This window comes from Botryllus schlosseri, chromosome 10 (genome assembly GCF_051294905.1).
Source record: "Botryllus schlosseri isolate E-star chromosome 10, Bs_hap1, whole genome shotgun sequence".
Taxonomy (NCBI): Eukaryota; Metazoa; Chordata; class Ascidiacea; order Stolidobranchia; family Styelidae; genus Botryllus; species Botryllus schlosseri.
In genome coordinates this window covers 22,840,225-22,867,244 of record NC_137245.1, presented here as the reverse complement: position 1 = coordinate 22,867,244, position 27,020 = coordinate 22,840,225, and the positions used below count along the sequence as shown (strand labels likewise).

The window sequence follows — 27,020 nt, the reverse complement described above, 5'->3', positions numbered from 1 at the left end:
AATAATCGCTAATAGCAATCAGAATGCATTGCCAAGGCATAACTATAGAAAACTGCAGGAGCTATGAGCAGGATATTTTTGGCAGGGATATCCCCATTTTTGGTTCCGCATTGTAATTAGAATACCGGATTCGGTTGCATAAACAGGAGTGAATAAAAAAAGACGATTGTTGATGTACAATGTTCTTTTCAATTCTCTACTAGTTGCTGACGAGTGTCAGCCGAAAATATTCGGGTTCATTTCAATATACTATTTAAAAGACGATCTGTAGAACTCTATAATCAGTGTGAATCACCGATACCGGTGACGTGCGGTTCATGTCGCAGTGCTACGATTGTCCAATTGTTAGCGAATAGTTCACGAGGCTGTTTCGTTTTGTGCCTATCCTAGCTATTGTTTCTCTGCGATGGCATTGTCTGTAATAAAGCCGAATGCCATATTCCTCGGCGATTTCTGTTGCTCTGACACTGTTAATATTTGGATTTTCGGAATTGGTGCGACGATATCATTTGATTGACGCCAGTTATTATGAATTCTGAGCAGTGTTGGGATCAAGTCACTACCTTCGAGTCACGAGTCATTTCGAGTCATTGCACATTTTGACTCGAGTCAAGTCAAGTCAATCGATTTTCGAAGGTGACTCGAGTCAAGTCAAGTCAATCGATTTTTGGAGGTGACTCGAGTCAAGTCGAGTCAAGTCAAGTCAAGTCACGAGTCAAGTCACAATTCAAGTCAAATTGCCTTTTCGAGGTATGAGGCGTGATTACGTCATTGTATTTTGCTAGCTGTCTGAAATACAGATTGAGTGGTCATTGATTTTGAACCGATGAACGAATATAGAGTTAAATATACGTACCCAAGTAAGGTGCTGTATCGCTCAGATACGAGTAGAACTAATAAACTACGTAAGTAATTGCACAGCCTCAGTTTATAGTTACCAGTCAAAATAGAGAAACGAATTGATAAGATGCAATACATTACCCTTTTGCATATTGATATGATACAATACGACCCTGCGCCAATGGTTGAGGACTATGTATTTCGAATTCAATTTCAACAAAACAAGAGGTGTGGTCAAGTTAAGAACGCAGAACAGAAATAGACATTTTGCTATTAAATTACCTTACTATACTATAGTTTACGACAGGGGAGGCTGAAAGCTTCGATCACTTCGTTTGCGATCAATATATTTGTGAGAGAACAATGGAGGCTCAGTAAAACGCACGATCATTAAATGATAGGTAGCTCTCACGGGTTACACCAGCGTTGCGCGAACAATCCGAACATATGCAAGATTACAGTGATTTTTATCGACACTGATTACTTGCATGATGACTTGAAATTGACTCGTGAATTTTGCTCCGAGTCACGAGTCAATCCACATTTCTGATACGTCGAGTCAAGTCATTTTAGCAAAGTGACTCGAGTCAAGTCAAGTCATACGAAAAAGTGACTCGAGTCAAGTCATGACTCGAGTCATCCCAACACTGATTCTGAGGTATTTATGATGAATTGCATTGTCGCAGGTGAGGCACGACCCGCCCGTGCTAAATATAAATGTACTGCTGCGTTGCCAATTTCAGGGATCCAGCAGCTTCTAATCATGTACGAATTGAAATCATTCGCCTTTCCGAATTCACAATTGTTCCTAATTACTCCCATCGAACATAACCCTTGCTTAGTCAGCGAATCTGACACCCAACACAACAATGTACAAAGCGGGTTGCTGTCAATTTATTTCTTGGCAGATTTGAGATGCTCTAACAACACGTCGTGAGCTTGAGTTTCTTTGCCGTAATCCTGAGAAATAGAAACATGTCACCATTGGCGTAGAAGCACATTATCGAAAAGTATACCTTGACAACAACACAGCTACAGCCCACAATCTTTCTCGGCTTGCCCTCACGGTCAATCTTGCACAAACCAGCCCACTCTCCCAATTTCTTATTGTCTTCAATTTTGAGGAGTGCGATCTGGTGCTCGAAGCACAAGGCCTCAATGAGCTTGCCATATCCAGGTTCGTCACAGTTCTTTGCGAGGACGCAAAGGTGAGCCTGTATTTGGTGATAAAAATACTTACCAACATGCAAAGGATTTGCGATCAAAATACCAAGCCAGACACCACACTAACCTGTCGCTTATCCAAAGCCCTGGCAGCTTCATTGAGTCCACGGGCCAATCCATCGTGGATCGCCGCCATCTTCAATACCTCTTGTAAAGCAGAGTTCAAGTCCATGCTGGTCTGTTCAGGGGCTGGCGCTGCTGGAACATCATCTCTGTAATATACTTACCGATATTTAGGATCTCAAGGAATAGCAATTTACTCAACGTCGCGGACATCATTGTAGTGGAGGTAGTCGCATCACACAGTTCTTCCATTATCAACATGTTTCAAATCAGGGGTTCCCATGAAATATATTGCAAAATTACAATTACTTAAATTTGTACTTGTGTCTACCTCACTATAATTATAGGCACAATTTTTTTAATGGAAATGTTTTTTAAAAGGTTTCAAAAATAATATGGGGACAAACGAGTTTCCAAATGGGGCACTGGTGTAGATAAGGTTGAGAACCCCTGTTCTGTTCTAGGTAAATTTCATAAATAATAACTATTCAGACAATATTGGTTCAGCATATATACTGAATTGTGCGGTAACATGTTGGTTATTGGCTCGAGCAATGCATAATTCCGTTATTTCGCCAGATCAAAAATCAGCAAAATAGTGACCAAAACATAGACTAACCGAATTCCGATGGTGAAATTCACAACCACAATTCAATACCAATTTTTATGTAAATGGTATCCGAGATTGTTCAGTGCCCAACTTGCTCATAGCGACTGCTCAGTACTCTCATTGTGCACTCAGTTTTGATATATCATAGAGCTGATATTTTTTACAGAATACTGGCATCTTGAACTGATGAGGAACAAATTGATAGTTTGGATTTGGCGTGCATTATGTTTGTCGCGCCTGCTCATACTTTGCACTGAATTGAACCAACTTTGAACGATATTGTTGCCCTCCGTGCATTTCACCTGGTCATACATCTGACGGTTAAGCAACCATCAGCACAGTACCGACTTGGTTATACTATTGGTTGTAAGTGAATTCAGCACTTGCTGAATTCGGCCCCACGAACTCGGCCTATGAAGAATTTTGCGTTGAAATGCATAAACAACTATTATTATGAATTCATAAACCCATAATATTATTACCGGTATCAAGAGATTTGTGAATATTGTACTGAGGTCATGGCGTGATTAGATCACGGATTGCCTGAGCGCGGGAAATAAAGCGACATTCATATATCGACCACGCACGGTGTGCTCGTTACTGGTAATTTGACGACGCGAGCGACGGACGTGTGAGTTCTGAGAAGATGGATCTTTGCGTTGTATGTGAGATCCAAGTTTTAGAAGATCAAGTGATGCTTTGCTTTATAATCATGACAAGCCAGCGTTCCCTCATGACATCAACAAATGTTTCCCATGAAACACAATAAAATAAATCGTTTTTTGCCTTTGGAGAGATAGATATTGGGGGATGGGGATATTAGGGTCGCTGAACGTTAGGGTTGAAATTGGCAGGATATTAGGGCTGTGGTATCACAAGATTACGAGATTTACCAGGGCACGTAAAACTTTCCTATCTGAGAATTTACTCATTCATAATAAATGCATTTTTAATGCAAAATTGTTCAGGGGCCGAATTCAGCACGTACCGAGTTTACTGGTGAACATATTATTATATCATTCAGATGTAACATAATTAAAAAATGAACATACATTATTTCACTGTTCAACTCAAACATGAAATATATCATTTTACTTGGCATAATTACAGCAGAGCAGACTATATGTATTCACAGGATAACTACAAATGTATCAACGTATGAAGCGCCTTACAACTCTATGTTCCCATGAACATAGATAAATGTGCAGAGCCTTCTTGAATTACACATTGACACGCATGTATACGAAAAACAGATATTCATATCCAAAACAAAGGTACTTTTGAATGTGTAGCTGTAGATGCATCTCCAAAGTGATGAAAATTTTGTAGAACACTATTCACGATCACAGAAAATACGACATGTACATAGAGAACACATATGATTTTTATTGTTGTGAGGAACAGTGGTATGGGAGTTATGTTATATGGTTGCCAGTAAACTCGCCCCAAAGTAAATTCGGCCCAGGCAAATTCGGCCATTACATCAGTAAATTCGGCCCACCGAGAATATTGTATTAAAATGTATTACCAACCGTTAACATGAATTAATTACATAATTATACTATTATTAAGTGATTTGGATGTCAGGGTATGCGTAGATCGCGTAATCACGGGAGATAGCGCGGATATTCACGGGGACCGAATTTACCGACGGCCGAATTCACCGGTCAATTCACTGGTTACTCGGTCAATTCTGCCCTCGGAGAATTTTTTACAAAAATGTATTACCAACTATTAATGTGAATTAATTTCATAATTATATTATTATCAAGTGATTTGGAGAACAGGGTATGCGTATAAATATATATATGTATATATATATGCCGATGTTTACGGGGCCGAATTTACCGACAGCCGAATTCAATCGGTATATTCGGCCCTCGGGGAACATTGTGTGAAATTATATTACGAACTAATAATGTGTATTATATTACATAATTATAATATTATCAAGTGATTTGGAGGTTAGGGGTTAGGTTCAGGGTTAGGATTAGCGTTAGGGTTAGGATTAGGGTTAGGTTAGGGTTAGGATTAGAGTTAGGTTAGGATTAGGTTAGGATTAGGGTTAGGATTAGGGTTAGGTTAGGATTAGGGTTAGGTTAGGATTAGGGTTAGGTTAGGATTAGGGTTAGGGTTCAGGTTAGATAATGGTATTGTAACTGTTGTTGTTACTCTGGCCCTGGCCGAATTTACCGAGGGCCGAATTTACCGAGGGCCGAATTCATCGACGGCCGAATTCACCGACGGCCGAAGTGACCAAGGGCCGAATTCGACGGGCCGAATTTACCTTGGGCCGAGTTTACTGGCAACCATGTTATATCAAAGCGATAAATATTTTGTGGGTGATTACTAACATGTTCATGGTCTGTTCTATATAGATACTACACTAGGTCATGTCTACTCCCTCCTATATTTCATTGTATCTCAATCATTCTTTGATGTTTTGAATCGATGAAAACAATAATAAATGAACATAGACAAATACGGGTATTGGAACCCGTAAAAGCACCATTGTTAGCTAAGAATAATCGTGATATAACGCATAAAATGTAATAAATATCACTTACCCTTCCACGTCAGACATAATGATGGGTTAGTCCTCCTGAAACCACAGAAATGCGGATCAATTTTGCGCCGAAAACGAGCGGATTAGTGCTATACCGAGGTCCGTGTCAGGCTACGAATTATCACTCGTCCTAGGTATATTCACAGTGTAAAAACGTATTCCCTTTGACTGAACGACTATGAAATGTGACTATCATTAGACTTCAGTGACAATAAGTTATATACTAACCAGGATTACAACAGATATTCAGAAATCATACTCACGATGCGTCCTTACAGCGGATAACTTCTTACCAAAAGGATGATACGTGAAAAACATAACGTTACGTCATCACGGCAACTATATTCAGGTGGTGTACACATGTAAAATTCTATTTAAACATGTACAATTGTTCCGTAGTCCGATAACTTCGCCAGAAACATGTGAAAATACAACAATGGCATTCAGTTGTGATTTAATTGGAGCGTATAATCATGATTTGAGTGTAATCTGATCAAATAGGTAGGGAATTTTGAGCTTCCCAACAGAAATCAGGTCACGTACTCTCGGACAGCTCAGTGGTCGAGAGTCAAAAAAATCAATCCGTCGATCAAAGTGACACAGCTGATGGCGTGAACCGTGCAGAAGTGATCATTGTAGTGATTCTCCGTGTATCTCTAGTGTATACTCAGAGGTGGTCAAAGTAGTCAAGAAAGCTACTCAAGTAGAAGTAGAAGTAGCCACGCAAAAATCTACTCAAGTACGAGTAGAAGTACTTCTTCCTTAAGCCACCTAAAACTACTTGAAGTAGAAGTAGAAATAACTTACTTTAAATCTACTCAAGTAAGTAGGCTAAGTAGTTTTGAAAACTGTCTTAATTCGTTCGCATGTACTGTCAAAAGCTGCCAATTGAGCTATGCGGAAGGTGCAGAGAGCTTTATTCGTATTGATGCATCCCAGGAGGTATCAATTTCCGACAGAATAAGCATTCTTTCGCATCATGGGATGCAAATTATAGTATTCCCCATTGGAATCGCTGGCCGTTTTGCCTGATATATCAGGTGAGCAGCGTTGATTTTCCAAGTTAAAGTAATTTAATAAAAAGTAATTAAAAAATGAAACATAGTGTGAGCATAGGGCACCGATTCCATACATGAATTAGTATTGATATGAAAATGCGATACTAACATCATGGCTTGGCGCCCTACCCCATATTATAAGGTCCCAATTTTAGGCAAAGAGCAATACGGAGAAGTTGTATCAGATACGGTTTCAACACTTTGCGCGATTAGAATACGGTAATAACAAATATTGTGGATCGTAAAATATATATTTAATGTAGCTTATTTTCGGAAAATAGAGGCATTTCTACACTTGCTTTTATGCTTCAACATGGGCACTTCTTCGTTATTCCCCACACATCGGAAAAATGATCCCCATGACACCAATAAATGTTTTCCCATGAACATAAACAGAAAAATTTATAAACGTCAAAATGAATTTTTTTTCGCGTTGGGGTGGGATAGATGGAAATTAGGGATGGGAGAGAGGGATATTAGGATGGGTTAGGATATCCTAAGATTAGGGTGGGGGATATTAGGGTCGGGAGATATTAGGGATGGGGAGGGAAATATTGGGGTGGTTTAGGATGTCCTAAGATTAGGGTTGGGAGATATTAGGGATGGGGAGGGGGGTATTAGGGTGGGTTAGGATGTCCTAAGATAAGGTTTGGGGATATTAGGGTCAAGGATATCCTAAGATTAGGGTTGAGGGTGAAGATTACAATATTCCAAACCCTAATCTTGATTCTTGGGATACCCTGACCCCAAATTTAACCCTAATCTCGGGATATCCTACCTCAAACTTGACCCTAACCTACCGTAGCACCCTAATCTTAGGATATCCCAACCTTGACCCTAACCCACCCTAATACCCCCTTGCCCAACCCTAATATCTCCGACCACAACCCCAATACTCCCTTCCCACGACCCTATATTGCCTTCCCCGACCCGACCATAATATTCCCCTAGCCCTAATCCCAGAAAAAGAATATATTTTGACGTTTATAAACTGTCACATGTTCATGGGAATCATTTATTGGTTTCATGGTGATCACTTCTGGATGTGTGGGGAATAACGAAGAAGTGCCTCAAAATGTATATGCTGCGGACAAAAGAACTGAAAGTAATTGGAACTGAAAGTATGATACTCGGAATTGAAAGTGAAATACAAATGCCACTTAAATAAAGCGGAAAATTTATTTCATGTCTTTTGTCGATAAAGCTTCAAAGGTGATCTGCTAAAACCGGTGTAACGTTCAAAAAAGCCGGATTTTCCAGATTAGCAGGACACATCATGGGCTGCTAGATTCTGATATGATAGTTAATTGCTAGATTGTGAAACGGTAGTTTCAAACGTTATGGTGGGCCATATTTACTGTGATGAAATATTTGATACGGGCGACAATGCGGTGTGAGCGGAACCAAGCATTCCGTTCCCAAAATTAATTTCACTGATACTTTCGTGAAAACATATTTGTCACTCCATAACCACTGTGCGTGAAGCACAACAAAATTTCTGGGCTTTACTTGACTTTTATGAATATTAAATGTTGGTACTCCGTGAAAACAGCCCCGAAATTCCTCAGGCTATCTTTCGTATTGGGGGATTGAACTACTTCTACTCGACAAACTGAAAATAGCGAAATATAAGTGAGTAAATAAAAAAATATTATGAAGTAGAAGTACAGAAAATCAGATCTACTTGAGTAAGTACCAGAAGTAGAGGAAAACTACTTGAGCACTTCCAAAAAGTAGAAGTACTTCGTTGCTGACCACCTCTGTGTACTCAGATAGCTCAATAGCGGCAATGCACCAATCACTTTTAAGTGTCCTGATCAGATCTCTGTGTGGGGGGTTTCCAAAAAATGCGAAGTGCGCGCGTGTACGTGTATACATCGTAGAGAACACAGTTGATGATCACGTAAAACCGTTCAGAGAGTTTCATGGGGAACACTTGTTGGTGACGGCCATGTTTTGCGGATAAGAAAGTACACTCACACTGGACTCTAAAACAGGGTCAAGCACAGTCAACTGCATACCCGCATTTCTAAAAGTGTTCAAATCTGCACTGCATATCACTCCATATCTGACATTTGCTCTATCTTGCATATGAATTTGCACTATCCATCATCATGTAACTAATACCCAAGATTTACAATTTGTGCATTATAACATTTAGATTTTGCACCCTTTATGCACATTTTCATTCAAGATCGGCAGTCAACTTACAGTTTTGCTTTTCTCATATCAATTTACCAACATTACCCAAAAACCTGCCACTGTTAAAATGCTAACATACACCATAACTAATTAGCGTCCGCTAAGGTAGAAAGGGTGTAGAAATATACTACTTCAGTCAACATTGTAATTCTCCCAAGTGTCTGGCTATTAGAGGTGAAATACGCTGCTAAAGTAAAACCTGATAATATGGGTAACATTAACAAGCAGGCTACTTGAGTAGCATAAAAATACACCTAGCACATATATTTGTATACTTCTATATGATTAAGAGTCATATTTCACAGATAATACTGATTAATCTAGCAAGCGAGAATATTCAAGGTTCAGACATTCTTCAAAGATGCGAATATGAATACTCTGCAGTGCAACACCATACTCGTAGCATGTGCACTAGTATTCTTCACAAAAGGATTTCTATTAATAAAACTGGAAATTGGGCATAAGAGCAATTCCTGTAGTGGAATGCCGGATGGAGATGTCAATTGCCACAATCTCATGGGGAGTGACTCCTTGTACAAGAAGTTGGTTATTATAATCATCGACGCTTTGAGGCATGATTTTGCCTTCTTTCAAGGGGACAATGTGACCAAGATGCCGTTTCACAATAACATGCCTGTTTTTCATGATATGATTGAACAAAAAGGCTGCAAAAATGCCCAATTATGGCGGTAGGTTCGAATCTCATGTTTAGTCCATATTTTATTTTTATTTTATTTAGGTTCAAGGCTGACGCTCCAACGGCGACTATGCCAAGACTGAAGGGTCTGACGACTGGCAGCCTGCCGACGTTTATTGATGTGAGTGGGAATTTTGCAAGTTCCGAAATAACGGAAGACAATCTTTTGGATCAATTTTTACAATCAAAATTGAACATAACCTTTATGGGTGATGATACGTGGATGGGGCTGTTTCCAGGAAGGTAAAATTATCAATCTAGATTCATGCGTGCTCACTGCTCATGCTCATAAAAGAATTCCTTCCACTTGAGCAGTGTTAGGACTTAGGACCAACTAAGACACTACCTTTTAGATTTCAGTCATTTCAAAAATTTTCAAGATGCGATTCTAATTCAGGAAAATTTTCAAACTGACTCAAGTCGGGTCATCTTTGATTTCCTGTATAGCCATACCAGGTGTATGAAAGCTAATAGTGTGACTGAAAGCTTTAGAATACTATGTCAAATAGACTACTCGATGGCTCGCAAATTGACTGGAATACTTGACTCGAGTCGCGAGTCACTTGATGCTTTTTCATCCAATAAGTACGAGTCAAGTCACTCAAAAATATCGCTCGAGTCAACCTGAGTAGATTATTGGGAATTGCACTTTCATGTCAATATTCAAAACTCTGTCAGTGAGATTACATTAGGTACTATTTGTCATCATTCGGTAAAATGATTACGGTATGAAATTACTGTTCATGTGTGGAACAATTCTGGAGTGGTCACAAATGTGCAAAACGATACATGGAACTGTTTTACAAAACCAGTTAGTTACTCGACTGCTTTTACAACAGTCTCTCATTTTTTCTTCTACTTGAAGTAGTGTTGGCTTCTCGTAAAAGGTAGGCTAAGTTGCACTTTTGAGAAAATTTTCAACACTACGTTCACTTTACGTTGATTATCATCAGTGAGCAATCCGACCGTTACTGTCTTAATTTGACTGCATCACATCTTGTGCATTAATAGCAGCAGTTCGAGGCAAATTTTGTAGTTGCAATTTACCTCTGCTCGACACAACTAGTAGTTGATTCTGATACAGGTATTGCAGGCAATGCAAAAGCAAAGTAGGCTTCTGTCAACCTACTGAATGTAGAAGTAGGATTACATTTTTCCTGGCCATTCGTATACCTACTTTGACAGATTCAACAAAGCCTTTCCATACCCGTCCTTTGACGTCAAAGACCTCCATCTGGTTGACGATGGCGTTATCGAACATTTGTTGCCGGAGCTGGGGAAAACTGATTGGCAAGTACTAATCGCCCACTTTTTAGGCGTTGATCATTGTGGTCATAGGTAAGATTACAAGACGAATTATTCCGAGCTTAATTTCTATTGCAACAATGCGGATTGTTGAACTCTCCTTGCAGATATGGACCGTTTCATCCCGAAATGCCGAAAAAATTGAAGCAAATGGATGGAATTGTGAGAGATGTTATCGATGTCATTGACAATGACACGCTGATGCTTGTAATGGGTGATCATGGTATGGTATTTTATGTTGCTGCAACACCTGTTCTCTAATGCATTGCACAATATCACATCCTCGAAAAGTACACACAAGTACGGTTAAGTATTTACTAATATTACTCAGAAGGAAAAGGAGTGTTGCAAAATACCATCAACAATTTCCAATACTTGCCAAAACTACTTACTAGAGGTAGTCAATGTTACTACTCAAGTAGAAGTAACCCTATAATATTATTCAATTCCAAGTTCAAGTAGCAATTTCAAAGACATTTCAAAAACTACTTCAAGTTGAAGTAGAAAATTAAGATCTGAAAGTACTCAAGTAAGTAGTTTCAAGAGGTAGATTTGGTCGATGGCTCGTATACTTTGAGCAGTTAATAATCTCGAGGTGACCACTTTCGAAATTGTAGGGTGACGGACGTCACTACAAATCGGTGCAATTTTTCAAAATACATCCAGTGATATAGGGGCTATCAGTGCTGTAATGACTCGAGTCACGATTTTTTGGTGACTCGACCTGACTCGAGTCATTTTTTCAAATGCGTAAAATGACTCGACTCGAGTCAATTTGTGTATTGACTCGAGTCATTGAGCATGACTCCAACCTAATCATATGACTCGAGACTTTGGACGGCCAAGACAGACATTTCATTGCGACTTCGAAGAACGGTAAAGTCACCACGTCATTGGTTGAAAAAGTGGGTTGACCGGGACTGAACTCGAAATTGAACAACAATGAACACAAATACTTGGACTCGGACTCGAGTCACAACACTACGACTCGGGCTCGACCCTCTACTTAGCTCGGACTTGACTCGGTGGTGAATTGAAAATGACTCGAGTCAAAACTATAAAAGTGAGATTGACTTGCGACTTAGTTACAACTTGCAACCCTGCAGGTTATTTCTCCTAGTTACCATGACAATTCCACATAACTACCTGAGTAAGCAGTGTAAGTAAGCAAAATCTACTTGAGTAGAAGTACTTTGTTACGGACCCCTTCTGAGAATCAATAACAATTTGTGTTTTTGAAAAGTACACTCGTAACTTTTAAAGTAATTTTGTTGTGTTCCCCACTTCTGAGGAAGTGAAACAGTCAAAGACCCATCTACTTGCCTGGAAGAGAATGACTATAAATTGCTTTCAAGGAACAAGTCCCAACAATATTCCGTGGCTAGTAAGCTAGCAGGGTCTTGCTTGAAATTGTGCATATTTTTCGCACTTAGGAATGACCCCTACTGGTGATCACGGTGGAGAAACGTTCAACGAAGTGTCCGCCGCTTTATTTGCTTACAATGCAGCCGGTTTATTCAGCGAGTGTAGCGATGGTGAAGATCCAGAACGCGAAGTGAATCAGGTCAGACGTTATTCATGTGTTTCATGATGGATTGAAATGAAATATGCTAATTTGTAGGTGGATATTGTTCCTACGATTTCGCTGCTACTCGGCACTTCGATACCTTTCGCGAATTTGGGGATTGTCATGAAAGATATGCTCCCGAAATCTGAAGGTGTGTCATGTAGCATTGCAATTAGTGATAGCCAGTACTCGAGTTCTCTATAGGTGGTCACTCTTCAGTAGCAAAGTACTTGGTCTTTCTGAAGTAGGCCTACTAAAGCAGGTGGGGTTATGTTTTTGTGACTGCTTCCAGTTTTCAGGCGAAACTTCAGTACTTTACGGGAATTAAATTTTTACTTCCACTTGAAGTAATTTTGACATGCGTTGGATATTGCATATTCTACTTGTAATAGAGTAGAACTTTACGATGTTACTTCTAAATAAATATACAATTGAAAAGTATATTTATATTGATATGAATCCGAATATTTTCGGCTGACACTCGTCAAGGGTAATTGTCAGCAACTAGTAGAGAATTGGAACATTGTATATCAACAATCATATCACAAAATAAAAACCGACATGAAATTTCGAATAATCGGGGCGGAAAGAGCGCTTGAGCTCTGTCAACTATTATTAGATGGTACACAAACTCCTTTAGGCACAGGCTTGGCTGGTGTATTTTGATAAAAGTTCACTCCAAGGCACCCAAGTGGAAGTGTGAATGGTCTCTCCCGACAACACGGAATCTGTCATCCCGATATCGCAATCAGGATTATCCAACAAATGTTTGCCAATGGCATAATTTATGGCCTTTGTCTGTTCTGAATCAAGCTTCAGAGGATGAGGTAAGGGTGAGCCTTTCACCGAGCGTGATGCGAGTGTTCTTCTAAATCGAGCGACATGTTGTTTTGTGTGGTCCTGCAAATGTTGTTTCGTTTTTCATGCAGTTTCTTTGCCTCACAGGTCATGTCGCGAAAGCTATCCTTCTGGAAGCATTGGCCAAAAATTTGCAGCAAATGCACGCCTACATAAAAACTTACCAGAAAGTCACCAGGAGTCTGCCGACGGAACAATATCAAAATCTCGAAGACGCGATTGAGAATTTGCAAAACGCACAAGCGACCAACTTGTCTCACAAATTTTTGGAAGAACAATACAGAAAAATAATGCATTCGGCTAGGGACATGTGCCAGATGGTCTGGGCGAAATTCAACATTGGACTGATGCTGTGTGGACTGTCTGTTTTGTTTTATTGGTTATTTATCACTTGTAACGTGCAAAAGTCTCGCTTTGTATATTTTAATTTAAATTCTATGTCCATCATAACTTTCTTGCTATTGTTTGTGTGCATTTTTATACCTAACTTAACAATCATTGGGGGTGAATATATTAGCAATACACTTAGTTGGGCTATGGTGATATTTATTTCCATTGCAGTAGTAGTTCAGTCCTGCCGACCCACGTTCGTATTTGACTCTAGAACACTGTGTGCACTTGCATTTGCAATATTTTACGCAATTTCCTTCACATCGAATAGCTTTGTATTGAATGAGGACATTGTTGTGTTATATCTGCTGGCATCCGCATTAGCCATTTTGTGCTTTGATTGTTCGAAGTTTAATGTGAGAAAAGCTTCCGAGAGATTACATAATGTACCAGATGAGAATGTAACATTATTAGCGTATGTAAAAGATTGTGTTATGCTACCAAAATCGTATACAAATACGCCAGGTTTTTGGTACATTCTGGTTATACTAAGTTGCGTTAGATTTTCATTCTTTTTCCGTGTATGTCGTGCCGAGCAATTTTGGTGTTTCGACGAGAATTCCGCAACTACAGCAACGGACCATACGTATGTTACTTTCTGGTGAGGTTACGACGTTACACACTTTGCTACACACATATAACAATGTACTATACTTCAGGACTGTCTTATCCTGCCTGAGTTTGGTGGCGTACGTACTTTACGCAGTTGCACGTACAAAATCTTATCGAGGAATGGAATCATACCACAATAAACTCATTATATTGTCTTCCATACTTTGTGCAACACATTGGATATTGTTGACCTTCCTGGACAAGGTGCATTATGCATTGGTTCATACAGAAAGCAGTAATATATTCACTATTTCTTCGCAGGTTCATGAAACTTTACCTTCATGGATTGCCACCTTGTTCCCGAGATGCACCTTTGCAATTTTGCTCGTTCATTTTTTATTTCAATGGATTGATCCTACCATCAGTTGCATAAATATTGAAAAATTTAAAAGCAAGCATTCGACATCGCATTGGACTGAAATGGTGTTTGGTAAAGTAGATTTGGAAAATTGGTAGGTGAATTGCATTCAAATCAAATTTTGTGATGCAAGAACTTATATCTTGAAGGACCAAGAAAAATGAAGATCGGCTCCCTTCTAAAGATTGTGATCTTGCTTACGTGGATGAGAAATATAAAACACAATGTAAGTTTTTCCATACATTCCACATGCATGCAGTGGGGTGCACAGAGAAAAAAATATGCTGAAACATAATTATTTTACCACCACGGCACTAACAAAATAAAATGTGAAAAATAAAAATGAATGCATTGCCTGACCTGTAATGTGACTGAATTTATTCAATACCTTTAAAAGGCTTTTCACGCAGGAAGTTCACCTGTGCTTTCATAAGGGTTAAAGTCAAAGTTCTAAATGAACGACTTTCCCTTTTATTATTGACGGAAAAGGATTTCAGTCCATAGTGTCAACTCAGTAGCCTGCGACATAGCAACAAGCCTGCAATCAACAATGACCCGAAATTCTCCAGTCTTAGTAGATTTGACATACTGGTGCAAAATCAGTATTTGCTCCTAATTGTACTGTAAACACTCGAAGTCATATTTGAAGTAGAGACCAATTGAAGTTCACAATGTATTTTTTGTTGGGGGAAATGATAAGAACTACTGACATATGATAACTAAATAATTTTGTAGTCTTGATATTCTTTCAAATCCGCATTTTATTTTTCAGATTTGCACCCACACCAGGCTGTGATGTACCTCACGGTGTCAAGACTAATACTGTGCTTCACAGTTCTATTCAGCCTGTTGCTAGGGCCCATGCATGCAACTGCTATCCCATTGTGGATGGTCGCCGCACACTGTTATTTTAGATCAATTCAATTCAAGTTCGTACGAAGATCTGCCTGCGGACGCAACCAGATTTTTGTATTCATTTTTTTCATAGAAAACCCAATTATTTCACTGTGATTACCTGGAATCTTCTATGTTCATATTGGTGGTTTGCGACCGGACACCAAGCTTCTCTTTCTAGCATCAGGTGGGATGCTGCTTTCGTGGGGTTTCAGGGCAACCATGTCACAAACGTGATACCGGCAGCGCTTCTTGTGCTGGACACATTTTCTGTGCAAATACTTTCGTCAGGTATGCCTGAATCCTTGCACTACAGAGGTACTAGATATTTAATTTGCTCATATTCGCAGTGTGCCTTCCGATTCTGCTTGTTACTGCAAGGATCCCTGGTAAAAACGCGAGCGATGTGATAGAAAAGGATTTGCTAGATATTTACACTAAGCATTATCTCTACCACGTCATAAAGGTACTGTAGCGTGTTATCTGTTTTTAATCTTAGTTGTAGAGCTACAAAAATACCCTTCACTACACTGATTAACGACCATTGAATCCTCTACATATCACAAGTGCTTAAAATGTGATTGTATCGAAAAAAACTTTCGTTAAGATGATTGGATGCATGGTCGCTGCCCTCATACACAGAAGACACCTGATGATCTGGTGGATATTTGCACCACGCTTCATATTCGAGCTGCTATCGATTCTCTTTGTGATGCTGTCGAGTCTCTTCACTTTTACGTTTGTTCAGAGGTGTAATAGAAAAGTTCAGCTTTATATTAATAATATGAAATAAACTTTTGTATGAAACAGCGGGTGCAGTTGGTGTTGGCTGGGATTTACGATAGGCTGATATCAGTCATAAGTTGATGACAAACGGGGCTTTAAGAAGTCTCAAGCTTCTTGATTGGCCATGAAATAATTTCAATGTCTGAAATGTGGTAGCGGCTCAATTCTGAACCATAAATTCGTGCGGCATCCAGTCGTTAGTTCGAGTCTTTGCCGTTGTCAGTAGTTTCCACGACTTTTTGTGTGTGTTCAACGCCATCTGAACGGACGAATCCGGCTCTGTCAGTGAATGAACTGAGTACGAATGAGTATCAACTGTACCTGTGCGATCTCTACTTTCCTCTCCCAGCTTTTGACGGTTTTTCGTAGCTCCATCAAAGAAGCTTTCTTACGTACGTAATCCTGGACTTCCGGCACTTTATAATCTGATAACTTTTGCCTTTGGAATTTATTACTCCTCTCTGCCACGTTTCTTTCCTGAAATAGTCCGATTTCATCATTATCAATGCGACGGTAGTTTTATTCGCATTCCGTACCTCTTCGACGATAACAGTCTCGGCTTGCAGCTTCTGTAAGCTGTCGTTCCTCGACAGCATATCGCTTTGCAACTGCTTTGAATCGTTGGTCAATTTATGCAGCTTTTTCTATAATGAAGAATAGATTGTGACAATCTTGTTCATTAACGTTGGAAATTGGGCTTGACTGAGAACAGCAGCAGTTACAACTTATGAGAAGGGCTAGACACAATGATTTGAGTACCATAATCCGAGTTGAGTATAAATTGCAATGATGCGAGTCGAGTACCGGTAGTGAGAGTGTATTTTCTAATGATGAAAATACACGCCCTTTACGTTTGATCAACAGGCAATATAAATTTGATACTTTTGCCCAGGGTTGTAACCAAGTCAATCTCACTTTTATAGTTTTGACTCAAGTCGAGTTAAATTCACCAGTCAAGTCCAAGTCAACTAGTTGAGGATAGAGTCCGAGTCATTATGTTCAGTTTTTAGTTCAATCTGATTCAACCCACTTTTTAAAACTCTGCTCGAGTGATATAGAATGGCTCGCATTCATAATATAGCAATTTTTCAAGTATTAACAGTTTCTGGCCTTATTTTCCAAGTATCAGGACTGATAGACGAAATACCAATACGGTGACTTTACTTTCTTCGAAGTTACAATGAAATGTCTGTCTGAGCCGGTCTATTCTGGAGTCACATGACTTGGTTCGAGTCACAATTTGACTCAAGTCGAGTCACCAAAAAATCGCAACTCGAGTCATTACAACCCTGCCTCTGCCCCTGTGGAAGCCTCAAAACCTCAGTCGTTCACAGTTCTACTAAGGTTGTGAACAAACCGACATATTCATGGAGACTTGAAAGAACAATTCTGTGAGTTAGCAATCGACCCGAGGCATAGCTACAAAGTGCTATGATCAAGAAAAACAAAATTACATTCAATGACAAGTAACTGACATTACTGCCCTTGGGGTGCCAAAAGGTTGCATATTTCAACTTCCCAGGATATAATCATTGCAATGATGTCATAATAATAAATAGGTGGTACTCGACTTGAAGCTGAATACTACCCGGTCCTAGTTATGAGATGCTCGATTATAAGAAGCCATTTATCAATGGGAACGCGCTGCAGCTATTTCTGTTGAATTTGTATTGTGATATGAGATGTCCCAACATAGCAATCAGGTGTCGCGGCAGGTTACACTAGAATCCAAACATTGCAGTTGGTGTTCTAATTCACCTCTTCAATATAATAAAATGTTCACTCTGAACTTGGCAAATCAACAAAAATCGTACTAGAGCAAGTGCATATCGCACAATGCCTACATTGTATATCCAAGACAGGTGTACTAATTTAAAATTTTCTACAGCTGACAAACTTACGCTAATTATTTACCGGTGGTACGGTAGAGGTTGTCAAATTGATATCAATAACGAAAATGAAGCTAGATATCCCTGCTATACTGGGTACAACACATAAATATTCAAGTAAAGCTGTATGTCATAAATCTCTTATGGTATAAATCTCTTATGGCTAGGGTAATTCATTAGCCTATAAGCTACACTCGAGAAAAAGCGATCACAAACTAATTTCACGCCAACATGAACTCAAAAAATTGCTGGATATGTTTGATCTCGGCCATTACCGAAATTGTCCAGGCCTATTGTGGTTCAACTTCAACTATAAATATACAAGGAATAAAAAGTCACTTTTACCTTTTCTTGGTTCAGTACTTGCAGTGTATTGCCCGCCATCAGCTTCAAGCGTAGAAGTTCTTGATTTTTCTCTTCAATCTTCTCTTGGTATTGCTGGTTCTCGATTTTTAATTGATTAAAATCAACCTCGTGCAGAACCTCCCCCATCTCTTCTTTCTGTACAACGAGAAGAAATTCTCGAACTGCCTTTGTACAAAGAGTGGTGGACCAACCTGTTTCAATTGCAACTGTAGTTTCTTTTTCTGAACCCGTAACGTTGAATTCTTCAGTCTCAATTTCTCGATCAGCGTGTCCTATTATTCAGAACAACACAAAAATTTCTGGGTGCTTGTAATTCAGGTTTAACATTGTCTTACTCTTGATCGTAACTTATCTTCGTAATATCGTAGAACCTTTTCCGCGATCACCTTGTTGGTACGTGGATTAACCGATCCTTTACAAATATCTCGGTCGAATTCGTAATAAGCTTTTTTTATCTCTTGAATTTTCAGTTCGGCTTCTTCTATATTTGCCTGAATTACATAGCGTACCTTTGTATGTTAGGATTTATCAATGAGTTGTGGGTTTGCTGCATTAAAACCTTTGTCACTTTTTTGATAGGGCATACTACTAACTAAAAATTGGGAAATCCCTTGAACACAATTCATAAAATGGGACATTGTTTCACTGACAAATACTTTTCTGTTCTAAATAAAACATAGATGCCAATGATCTGCATGAATATTTGTATCACATACCAATTATACAGTGACATGTCTATGAGAAGCAGGTTAACACACCCAATATCCTTACCAGATAGATGATATAATTAAATCAAATGTACTAACACTATTTGAAAGGACCACATATAGACGGTATTTTGAACTCAACACTGTAGCATATAACGGCCAATTTAACCTGTATAGCAACTGAACTGGCCAGTAAAAACTATTTTACCCTATAATTATCAAGAATTCTTTCGGAATCATCCTTCAGTTTTTCAATATCGTCTCTCAATTCCTCGAGCTCGCGTTGCGCTATATCGCATTTCTGCTCTGCCGCAAGTTGCAGTAGTTTGTCTGCAGCGCTTGTCCTTGATTTGGACTTCTTGCGATTGCCTCGCGTCATCTGAATCTAAAGAAAAATAAAAAATGCTAATCATGTTCTATTTCATATGGAGAATGAGAGAGCTCTGGATAAAATGGGATCTTTCCAAATACGAATCAAAATCAGTCAAATATGTTACAATGAAACTATTTTTTTTCTATGATTTGGAATTTTCATATTTCTCCAGCAATATGACCTATCTTGAATTTTGTGAATAGAAGCCCTAACTTTGAAATCATCAACAAATGAAAATAATAGAAAACCCCTGAAAGAAGTCGCAGAGTCATACTTACAAGCAAAAATTTATACAAGTCTTGTACTATTTTCGGAGAAACATGGTAGGCCTATACATTGATAAAGGTGATTTTTAGTCAAATTTCGTAGTATAATATACACTGCCATATAAGAATTAATGGCTTTACAGGATTGGAATGATATCAGGGGTATGGCTGAGGTTGATGCAATTCAGTGCACAATTTTGCAGTAGTGTCGTCCGGTATCAATTAACAAAATAGTCCATCGATCCTTGTATCAACTCATTCCACTAAAACGGACATATTTTACATACAATGCACCAAATAATTTCATTGTTGGCGAGAAGTGAGAATGTTCGCAGCTATTACAGAGAAATATCACGCCAGAAAGACAAAATATAGTCACTTTCTGCATGAATAGAATGGCTCATATGAAGGACTATAATGACTCGAGTCATGACTAGACGGAGTCTTGATTTTTGGTGACTCACTTTAATGGAGTCATTTTTTCAAATGCGTAAAATGACTCGACTTGTACTCGAGTCTTTGTGCATGACTCGTACCAAGTCATATGACTCGAGACTAGGACAGCCAAGACAGACATTTCATTATAACTTTGAAGAATAGCAAAGTTACCACATTATTGATATTTCATCTATCAGTCCTGATAATTGGAAAATGGGGCCAGAAACTGTTGAGACCAAGAAAAATTACCATATTATGAATGCGAGCCATTCTATATCACTTGGGCATATAGTTGAAAAAAGTCTGTTGAACTGGATTGAACTGAAACTCAACAGTGAACATGATGGCTTGGACTCGGACTCGAAACCATAAAAGTCAGATTGACTTGTGACTCGGACCCTTGTGATTTGGTTACAAACTTGCTCGTATGTCAATCAGGAAAAAGGATGGATGTACCAGGGACATTAGTACCTGACGAATAGCTTTTAATCAGTCCACTTACTTCGTGAGTTTGAGGAAGGGGTGAAGTGAATTGCGATTGAACGACGACGTTCGTTTCCTTCGGCTCCACCCGCCGTAGATATTTTTCAAACATCTCCGTTTCACTTTTGATGACTGCATTTACGCGTCTGTAAAAGAGTTTTCATTAAGGATGTGTCCCGCAAAACTGTGTGAAAGTGCGAAAACCTACTCGGTATCTTCTACAAACTGCCCCAGTTGTTCAAAAGTTAAATCTGCAATCGGATCATCCTGATCGGTGCCGGTAGCCGTTGCTCCCGACACAACGCTGTCGCTGTCCGCCATTTTTTCAATATCTAATTCAATTCATAGTTTTAAATAAGAAGCAATAATCCTATAATCGTAAAAATTTCAGACGAAAATAAAAATCACGGTACCATTCATGTAACAAAGCGTTCCGTCAATCAAAACATCGTGATGTCGTATCTGTAGTTATGGCAACGCCGTTGTCGATTGCTGCGCTAGTGAGGTTGCATGGTTCATTAAACAGCTCTATGGGAGCAAGAGCCAACAATTTATATATCATTGGCAAGAGCATAGTCGTTCACAGTAAAACGATTATGGTGAGAGTATCGTGATGTGATCATTCGATTATTGCGAAAAATGAATGGAAGCTGCTTACAAAATCATCAGCAATCTAAGGCCATCATTACTGCCATTGGCAAACATCTGTTGAATAATCCCGCTTGTGCGAAAAATTATTGAGACGACAGATTTCGCGTCGTCGGCAGGGGTCGTTCACACTTTCAATTGTTTGCCTTGGAGTCGACTTTTATCAAAATACACCAGACAAGGCTGTGTCAACAATAGGAATTCGTGTACCATCTAAAAATAGTTCATTGAACGCTCTGAAATTTCATGCTGGTGACGTCATATTTTGTGATACAATTGTTGATCACTGAGCTATATAAACAATATATATATATAGATAGATACAATGTTCTTTCCATTTCTCTACTAGTTGCAGACGATTGCCCCTGACGAGCGTCAGCCGAAAATGTTCGGGCTCATTTCAATATGAATATATACTTTTCATAATGAAGTTCCGTACCTCCAAGTGGCTCCAAGGAGCTCTTCAAAACCATTAATGTGGTTTGGATTCCTAAACGTACAAGATATGAGCAAACTAGAAATTGTCAAGTTTATGCATCAGTTCTATTGCGGTCACTGTCCCGGAAAATTCAATGACTTCTTTACCTCAGAAACGGATATGAGTACAGCACACGCACGTCCTAGTCACCCAACTACCACATGCTCGGGACGAACTACAAGTGCTCGCATCGCTCTATCAAGTATTCCTGTATGTAGAACGGTAGGCTATTTCCAAGGCATTCTGACCATAGCATTTAAAGACCATGATGTGAATCAGAGGTGTCAATAAACAACCGGTCGCAGGCATGATTTAAACTTTCTGATCGCTCGGGGGCCGGAGCAGTCAAATGATTCCAAAATATTACCTCCAAATCCATATCGTTGTTTTTCACTGAAATACTGCATTCAAGCCTTGGGTCAGTAGCGATGTAATTCTACTTTTTGTAGTAGGCTACTTCAAGTAGATTTTTCCTATTGCACTATACTTCCTCAGGTTGTTATTATTCTAGACTACTCCTACTTTCACTTGACAATCTTCAGTTTCTTAGGCAGCACTAGGCCTAACTTTTTTACTCACTTTATTTAAATCGCTACTACTAGCCAACTTCTATTTGACCGACGATGACCACCTCTGTACGGATCGTAGGGGCTCTATTCTAGGATTCATATTCGCAAACAGTGACATTAGCAAAAATACGATAATTTACCGGTTGAATAACCGCTAAAACAATGACTTTGATGACGATATAAGTTGGAATATTTCTGTGATTCCATTTTTTAAGTCGTAAATGTCATCGGCCCTGCGTATGTGTTGTGAGGAATACAAGAAGTTTAGCTGTAAAAGCGGACGTTGGAATTTGGATCAATAAATTATCGCAATTTCGACATTATCATTATAATCCTCATTCGGGTTTCTTTGGCGGCCGGGGAGATTTGGAGTCAGTTACAACATCCCTAATAGGATTGCGTTTAAAACAAAAATAACTTTAAAACAAACATGTTTAAGACATGACCCTTGTTTAAAACATGTTATTCATTGTTTTTAGCCATGACGTCATGAATATTTAATTGTAACGTCACAGTGGATTGTCATTGACAATTGAAAATATAGGGTAATAATATGGCTCATTCGACGAAAGGGCCCTCGACCACTGTCATAAACAGACTAAAAATATCTTCAATCAGTACTACATCATTATGCAGCATATTTACTGTCGGCGGGAATCATCATCAGAGGACCCATTCCATACCAATGATCAACTTGTGGTACTTATACTCAAGTAAATCTCATTTTCGCAACGTCTACTTATACTTCGTAATATTTTGTGATCTGCACTTACCTACTTTGCGCTATTTTCTGTTTGTTGAGTAGAACTAGTATAATCCTCTAATTCGAAAGAGAGACTGATAATCGCAGGGCTGTTTTCCTGGAGTACCAACATTTAATTTTCATAAATGTTAAGTAAAGCCCAAAATTTTATCGCGCTTCGCGCAAAGTAGATGTGGCGTGACAAGTATTTTTTCACGAAAGTATTGTTGAATAGGCTATAACTTAAGTAGCGGTAGCGTGGATCCCTATACTCACATCGCATTGTCGCCCATATTAAATATAGTTCATCATAGTAATTACGTCACATCATAAGGTTTGAAACTAGTAGCTCCACAATCTAGCATTTACCTATCATATCGTAATCTAGCAGCTCAGCATGGCGTGTCCTAATCTGGTAAAGTGGTCTCTGACTTTTTGAGCGTGAGACCTGTTTTAGCAGACCGCTGTTGAAGCTATCTGGACAATATACATGTAATACATTTTTCGCTTGTAAGAAGTAGTGTTTGTATTTCTCTTTTAATGCCTAGCATCATTAGTTTGAGTTTGGGTGAGGGCGGCGCACCATGACGTTTTCTGAAACTGGGTGTTCGGGTAAACAAAGATTGGTGTACATAGCGATTTCCACAGTGATACTATCATTTGCATCCCATGACGCGGAGGAATACTTATACTCCCGAAAATTGATACCTCATTTGATGCATCAATATGAGTCAAGCTCTCTGCACCTTCCGTGTAGCTCAATTTGCAGCTTTTGGAAGTCCATGTATTATGTCCACGTATTATGACCGTTTTCAAAACTACTTTCTTACTTGAGTAGATTTCAAGCTGAGAAATTTTACTTCTAATTCAAATAGTTTTAGGTTGCTTTCAAAAAGACTACTTCTACTCGTACTTGAGTAGGTTTTGCGTCGCTACTTCTACTTCTACTTGGGTAACCTCCTTGACTACTTTGACCACACCTGTGTCTAGGTAGATATACTTAACTTAAAGTAGCAGACGCACGTTCCTGAGTTCGTCCTTGATCTGACAACTAAACGAGAATGCGACGACAGATATTGCCTCAGATACATACATTGGTCGAATGGATGGAATATACAGTAGCATATGGCGGTATGAGTCTGCGTATCATTAAAACACGCGTTTATAAATGGCAAGTCACGCGGTAACGAGAAAAAAGACATAAGTCACGTTATATACAGATATATGGTCGGATGTACCACAATGAGATGCCATATCTTATAAGTTTGGGTTACCATATTTTGGAAATCTGAAAAGAGGACACTTTTTCAAGATTTTCAGACTTGCAATACCGGAGGCAATTCCTGAAAAAATGGTAAATTTTCCACACTTCGTGGTAGGTTGACTAAAAATGTAAAAGGTCAGCTTTCCTGCTCAGCTCCCGAAATAGCCGCAGGAGCGTTAATACTTCAGTGCTAATTTACTGTATCTCAGTCAGATTTTGCTCTATATTTAACCAGGATTCTCAAAAAAGAGGACGACATTTGGGCGTCCACCGAAGACATTTTCAAAAAAGTCAAAAAAAGGGACAAATCCACTTAAAAGAGGACGTATTGTTAACCTTATTTATTATAACTGTATGAACCGCGAAAGCGTGCGGGGCGACCTACAATGGCATGCTATTCGTGTGAAATTTGACCGTTGTGACTTCTAAAAATCAGCTTTGATGAAAGTGAATAGTGATTGCACTGCGCGTTAGCTGCCGATGACAATGGAAAGCAGACGCATAGCACTTAGAAATCTGAAGTAGCCTAACATACAACGAATGCTGTAAATATAGGTATACAAGTACACTGTACGTACACGTATAGGTTTTATTTTATTTTTGACAATATTGATTTGAATTGCTTAAGGTCTGGGGATATTTCTGGAAGAAACCCACCAGTGAGCATGATCTTCATCATTAATGTTTTTAACCGAAGGATCGACGTGTAGATAAAGCCATCCTGATCTTCATACGTTTCGAGTGTGCTCACATTGAAATCAGCATAATCTTTAGCTATCCCTTCCATGGTCATAGAGTATGGCGGCCCGCAAGCAAAAGACCGGCCGTGTTGACGGGTTTCCAGTAGGATTGCACCTCCCGTATTCAATAAAGACTGAATGACACTGCAATACGCTTTACGCGCAGATGGACATATGGAATTATACCCGCCGCGGTCAAACGCCCCGTCAAACTGACCACAAATTTTGGTAGCCATGCTGAACACGTCGCCCTGATATATTTTAATATTCTTTTCGTTGGTGCAATAGAGAACGAAGGCCCCACCGTCCACATCATAAGTGGTGTAAGTTAGCGAATTTTCTATGTGAAACCTTTCAATAGCGTTTTTCGCATATTCCACTCCAATAACTTCGTGACCCATATCTGCTAAGTAGATCATATCGCGTGCTTTTCCACAGCAAGGAACATACACCCTGCTTCCATTTCTCGGCTCGGGAAACAGGGCGTTGTGGTTCTTTACAAGTGATTCCGAAAAATTCTTCCTCTGGAAAATTGGGTCCGTGGTTGAATCGATCCAATACATTTCTTCCCATTCTTCCTTCGTTGCAAGAACAATTTCAGATGACATTTGAAATTAAAATCACAAATTTTTGATTATTAAAGCTATATACTGAGGAGATCTAAGTAGTCAGCATTTCCACCCAGGTAAAAGTAGTATAATAGTATCCATTTTTAATAGGGCCTACATACCAAAACTACTTCAAGTAGAGGAAATGGTGCAACAGTAGTAGTCAAATGAGTTGCTAGATCGGGTTTAAATTGAACGAAAAAAATCCACTCTTTTCAAGGAATCCCTTCAACCAGTCTGACTATTGTACCGTTCTAGATTGCCGGTTCGACGATGTGCACAATTGCACATTCCCGAAATCTGACTTCTCTGGGATTGTGTAGGGCAGGGAATCACCCCGGCTGCTCTCGGCGTTACTTCATATTTTTGATACTGAAAACTACTGGATCAAAGCAATATTCGAGAGTGGTTTCGATGTGAAGAATCAAGGGTGGTTTAGCTACTCTCATTCAATATGTTCGATACTAGCAATAGGTCTATATGCTGACTGGTTGCAAATTTCGGCGTACCTCTCCTGGTAAAATTTAAGGGTCAATCGTAGGCCTTCTTTTCGGAATTGGATACGCATAACATTAGATATATTGTTCACTGGATCATTTCGTGACGTCTATAGCGTGACTATACAAAACAGGCGTCGGGAAACTTTTTCGTCAAAGGAGCCATATTGGCCCTATGTTTTCAATTGTAATTCCCAAAGAGCCATATAACTATGATACTAAACTGTGACGTAAAAATTGAAGACGGACTCATATCAGTCGGTATAGGCATGCGATGCGAGCCCATCTTCCCTTATAACCTAACGCACTTTTTCTGATCAACTCTTTATAGCTTTCAATACAACATCCATTGTATCAGTATATTTATTAAACTCGAAGACTATTCGGGTGCCTCTTTTCAAGAGTTATCGGCACACTGAAGGGATTTAAACAGATTTAAAAGCAAAACCAAAAAGGCACAGTATGACGCAACAATCAAAATCACAGACCATGAAATTCGCATTGTATCAATGGCAACAATAACAAACTACGAAGTATGCGGACATACGGTAGGTTGCCAGTAAACTCGCCCCAAAGTAAATTCGGCCCAGGCAAAGTCGGCCATTACATCAGTAAATTCGGCCCACCGAGAATATTGTATTAAAATGTATTACCAACCGTTAATAATAGTATAATTATGTAATTTAATCATGTTAAGTGATTTGGATGTCAGGGTATGCGTAGATCGCGTAATCACGGGAGATAGCGCGGATATTCACGGGGACCGAATTTACCGACGGCCGAATTCACCGGTCAATTCACTGGTTACTCGGTCAATTCTGCCCTCGGAGAATTTTTTATAAAAATGTATTACCAACTATTAATGTGAATTAATTTCATAATTATTTTATTATCAAGTGATTTGGAGAACAGGGTATGCGTA

The 27,020-nt window shown here is 39.2% G+C and overlaps 4 protein-coding genes and 1 long non-coding RNA gene across 5 annotated transcripts; 2 read left to right on the top strand and 3 right to left on the bottom strand.

The window, feature by feature from the left end:
- Positions 1-1,712: 1,712 nt before the first annotated feature.
- LOC145448541 (small ribosomal subunit protein eS12-like) lies at positions 1,713-5,682 on the bottom strand. Its single transcript, XM_080326949.1, has 5 exons — positions 5,567-5,682; positions 5,305-5,339; positions 2,132-2,276; positions 1,857-2,054; positions 1,713-1,800 (listed from the first exon to the last, which is right to left on the bottom strand). The coding sequence occupies exons 2-5, from the start codon at positions 5,319-5,321 to the stop codon at positions 1,735-1,737; spliced, it is 426 nt and encodes a 141-aa protein (XP_080183075.1). The 5' UTR covers positions 5,322-5,339; positions 5,567-5,682; the 3' UTR covers positions 1,713-1,734.
- LOC145448542 (uncharacterized) lies at positions 4,718-5,601 on the top strand. The gene is made up of 2 exons (XR_013917948.1): positions 4,718-4,789; positions 4,836-5,601. It is a non-coding gene; the product is annotated as an uncharacterized LOC145448542 (long non-coding RNA).
- A 1,400-nt stretch (positions 5,683-7,082) lies between the features above and the next one.
- Positions 7,083-16,051, top strand: LOC145448229 (GPI ethanolamine phosphate transferase 3, catalytic subunit-like). The gene is made up of 14 exons (XM_080326588.1): positions 7,083-9,252; positions 9,303-9,503; positions 10,446-10,598; positions 10,673-10,788; positions 11,999-12,129; positions 12,187-12,283; positions 13,078-13,981; positions 14,040-14,196; positions 14,254-14,444; positions 14,500-14,576; positions 15,123-15,279; positions 15,339-15,535; positions 15,595-15,710; positions 15,852-16,051. Exons 1-14 carry the CDS (start codon positions 8,933-8,935, stop codon positions 16,035-16,037), a joined length of 3,003 nt encoding a protein of 1,000 aa, XP_080182714.1. The 5' UTR covers positions 7,083-8,932; the 3' UTR covers positions 16,038-16,051.
- Positions 15,977-20,988, bottom strand: LOC145448230 (cilia- and flagella-associated protein 263-like). Its single transcript, XM_080326589.1, has 9 exons — positions 20,761-20,988; positions 20,572-20,698; positions 19,201-19,377; positions 18,621-18,776; positions 18,477-18,557; positions 18,265-18,420; positions 16,567-16,674; positions 16,352-16,507; positions 15,977-16,289 (listed from the first exon to the last, which is right to left on the bottom strand). The coding sequence occupies exons 1-9, from the start codon at positions 20,871-20,873 to the stop codon at positions 16,191-16,193; spliced, it is 1,173 nt and encodes a 390-aa protein (XP_080182715.1). The 5' UTR covers positions 20,874-20,988; the 3' UTR covers positions 15,977-16,190.
- A 3,854-nt stretch (positions 20,989-24,842) lies between these two features.
- Positions 24,843-25,601, bottom strand: LOC145448839 (thiopurine S-methyltransferase-like). The gene has a single exon (XM_080327293.1). It carries the CDS (start codon positions 25,599-25,601, stop codon positions 24,843-24,845), a length of 759 nt encoding a protein of 252 aa, XP_080183419.1.
- Positions 25,602-27,020: the final 1,419 nt, after the last annotated feature.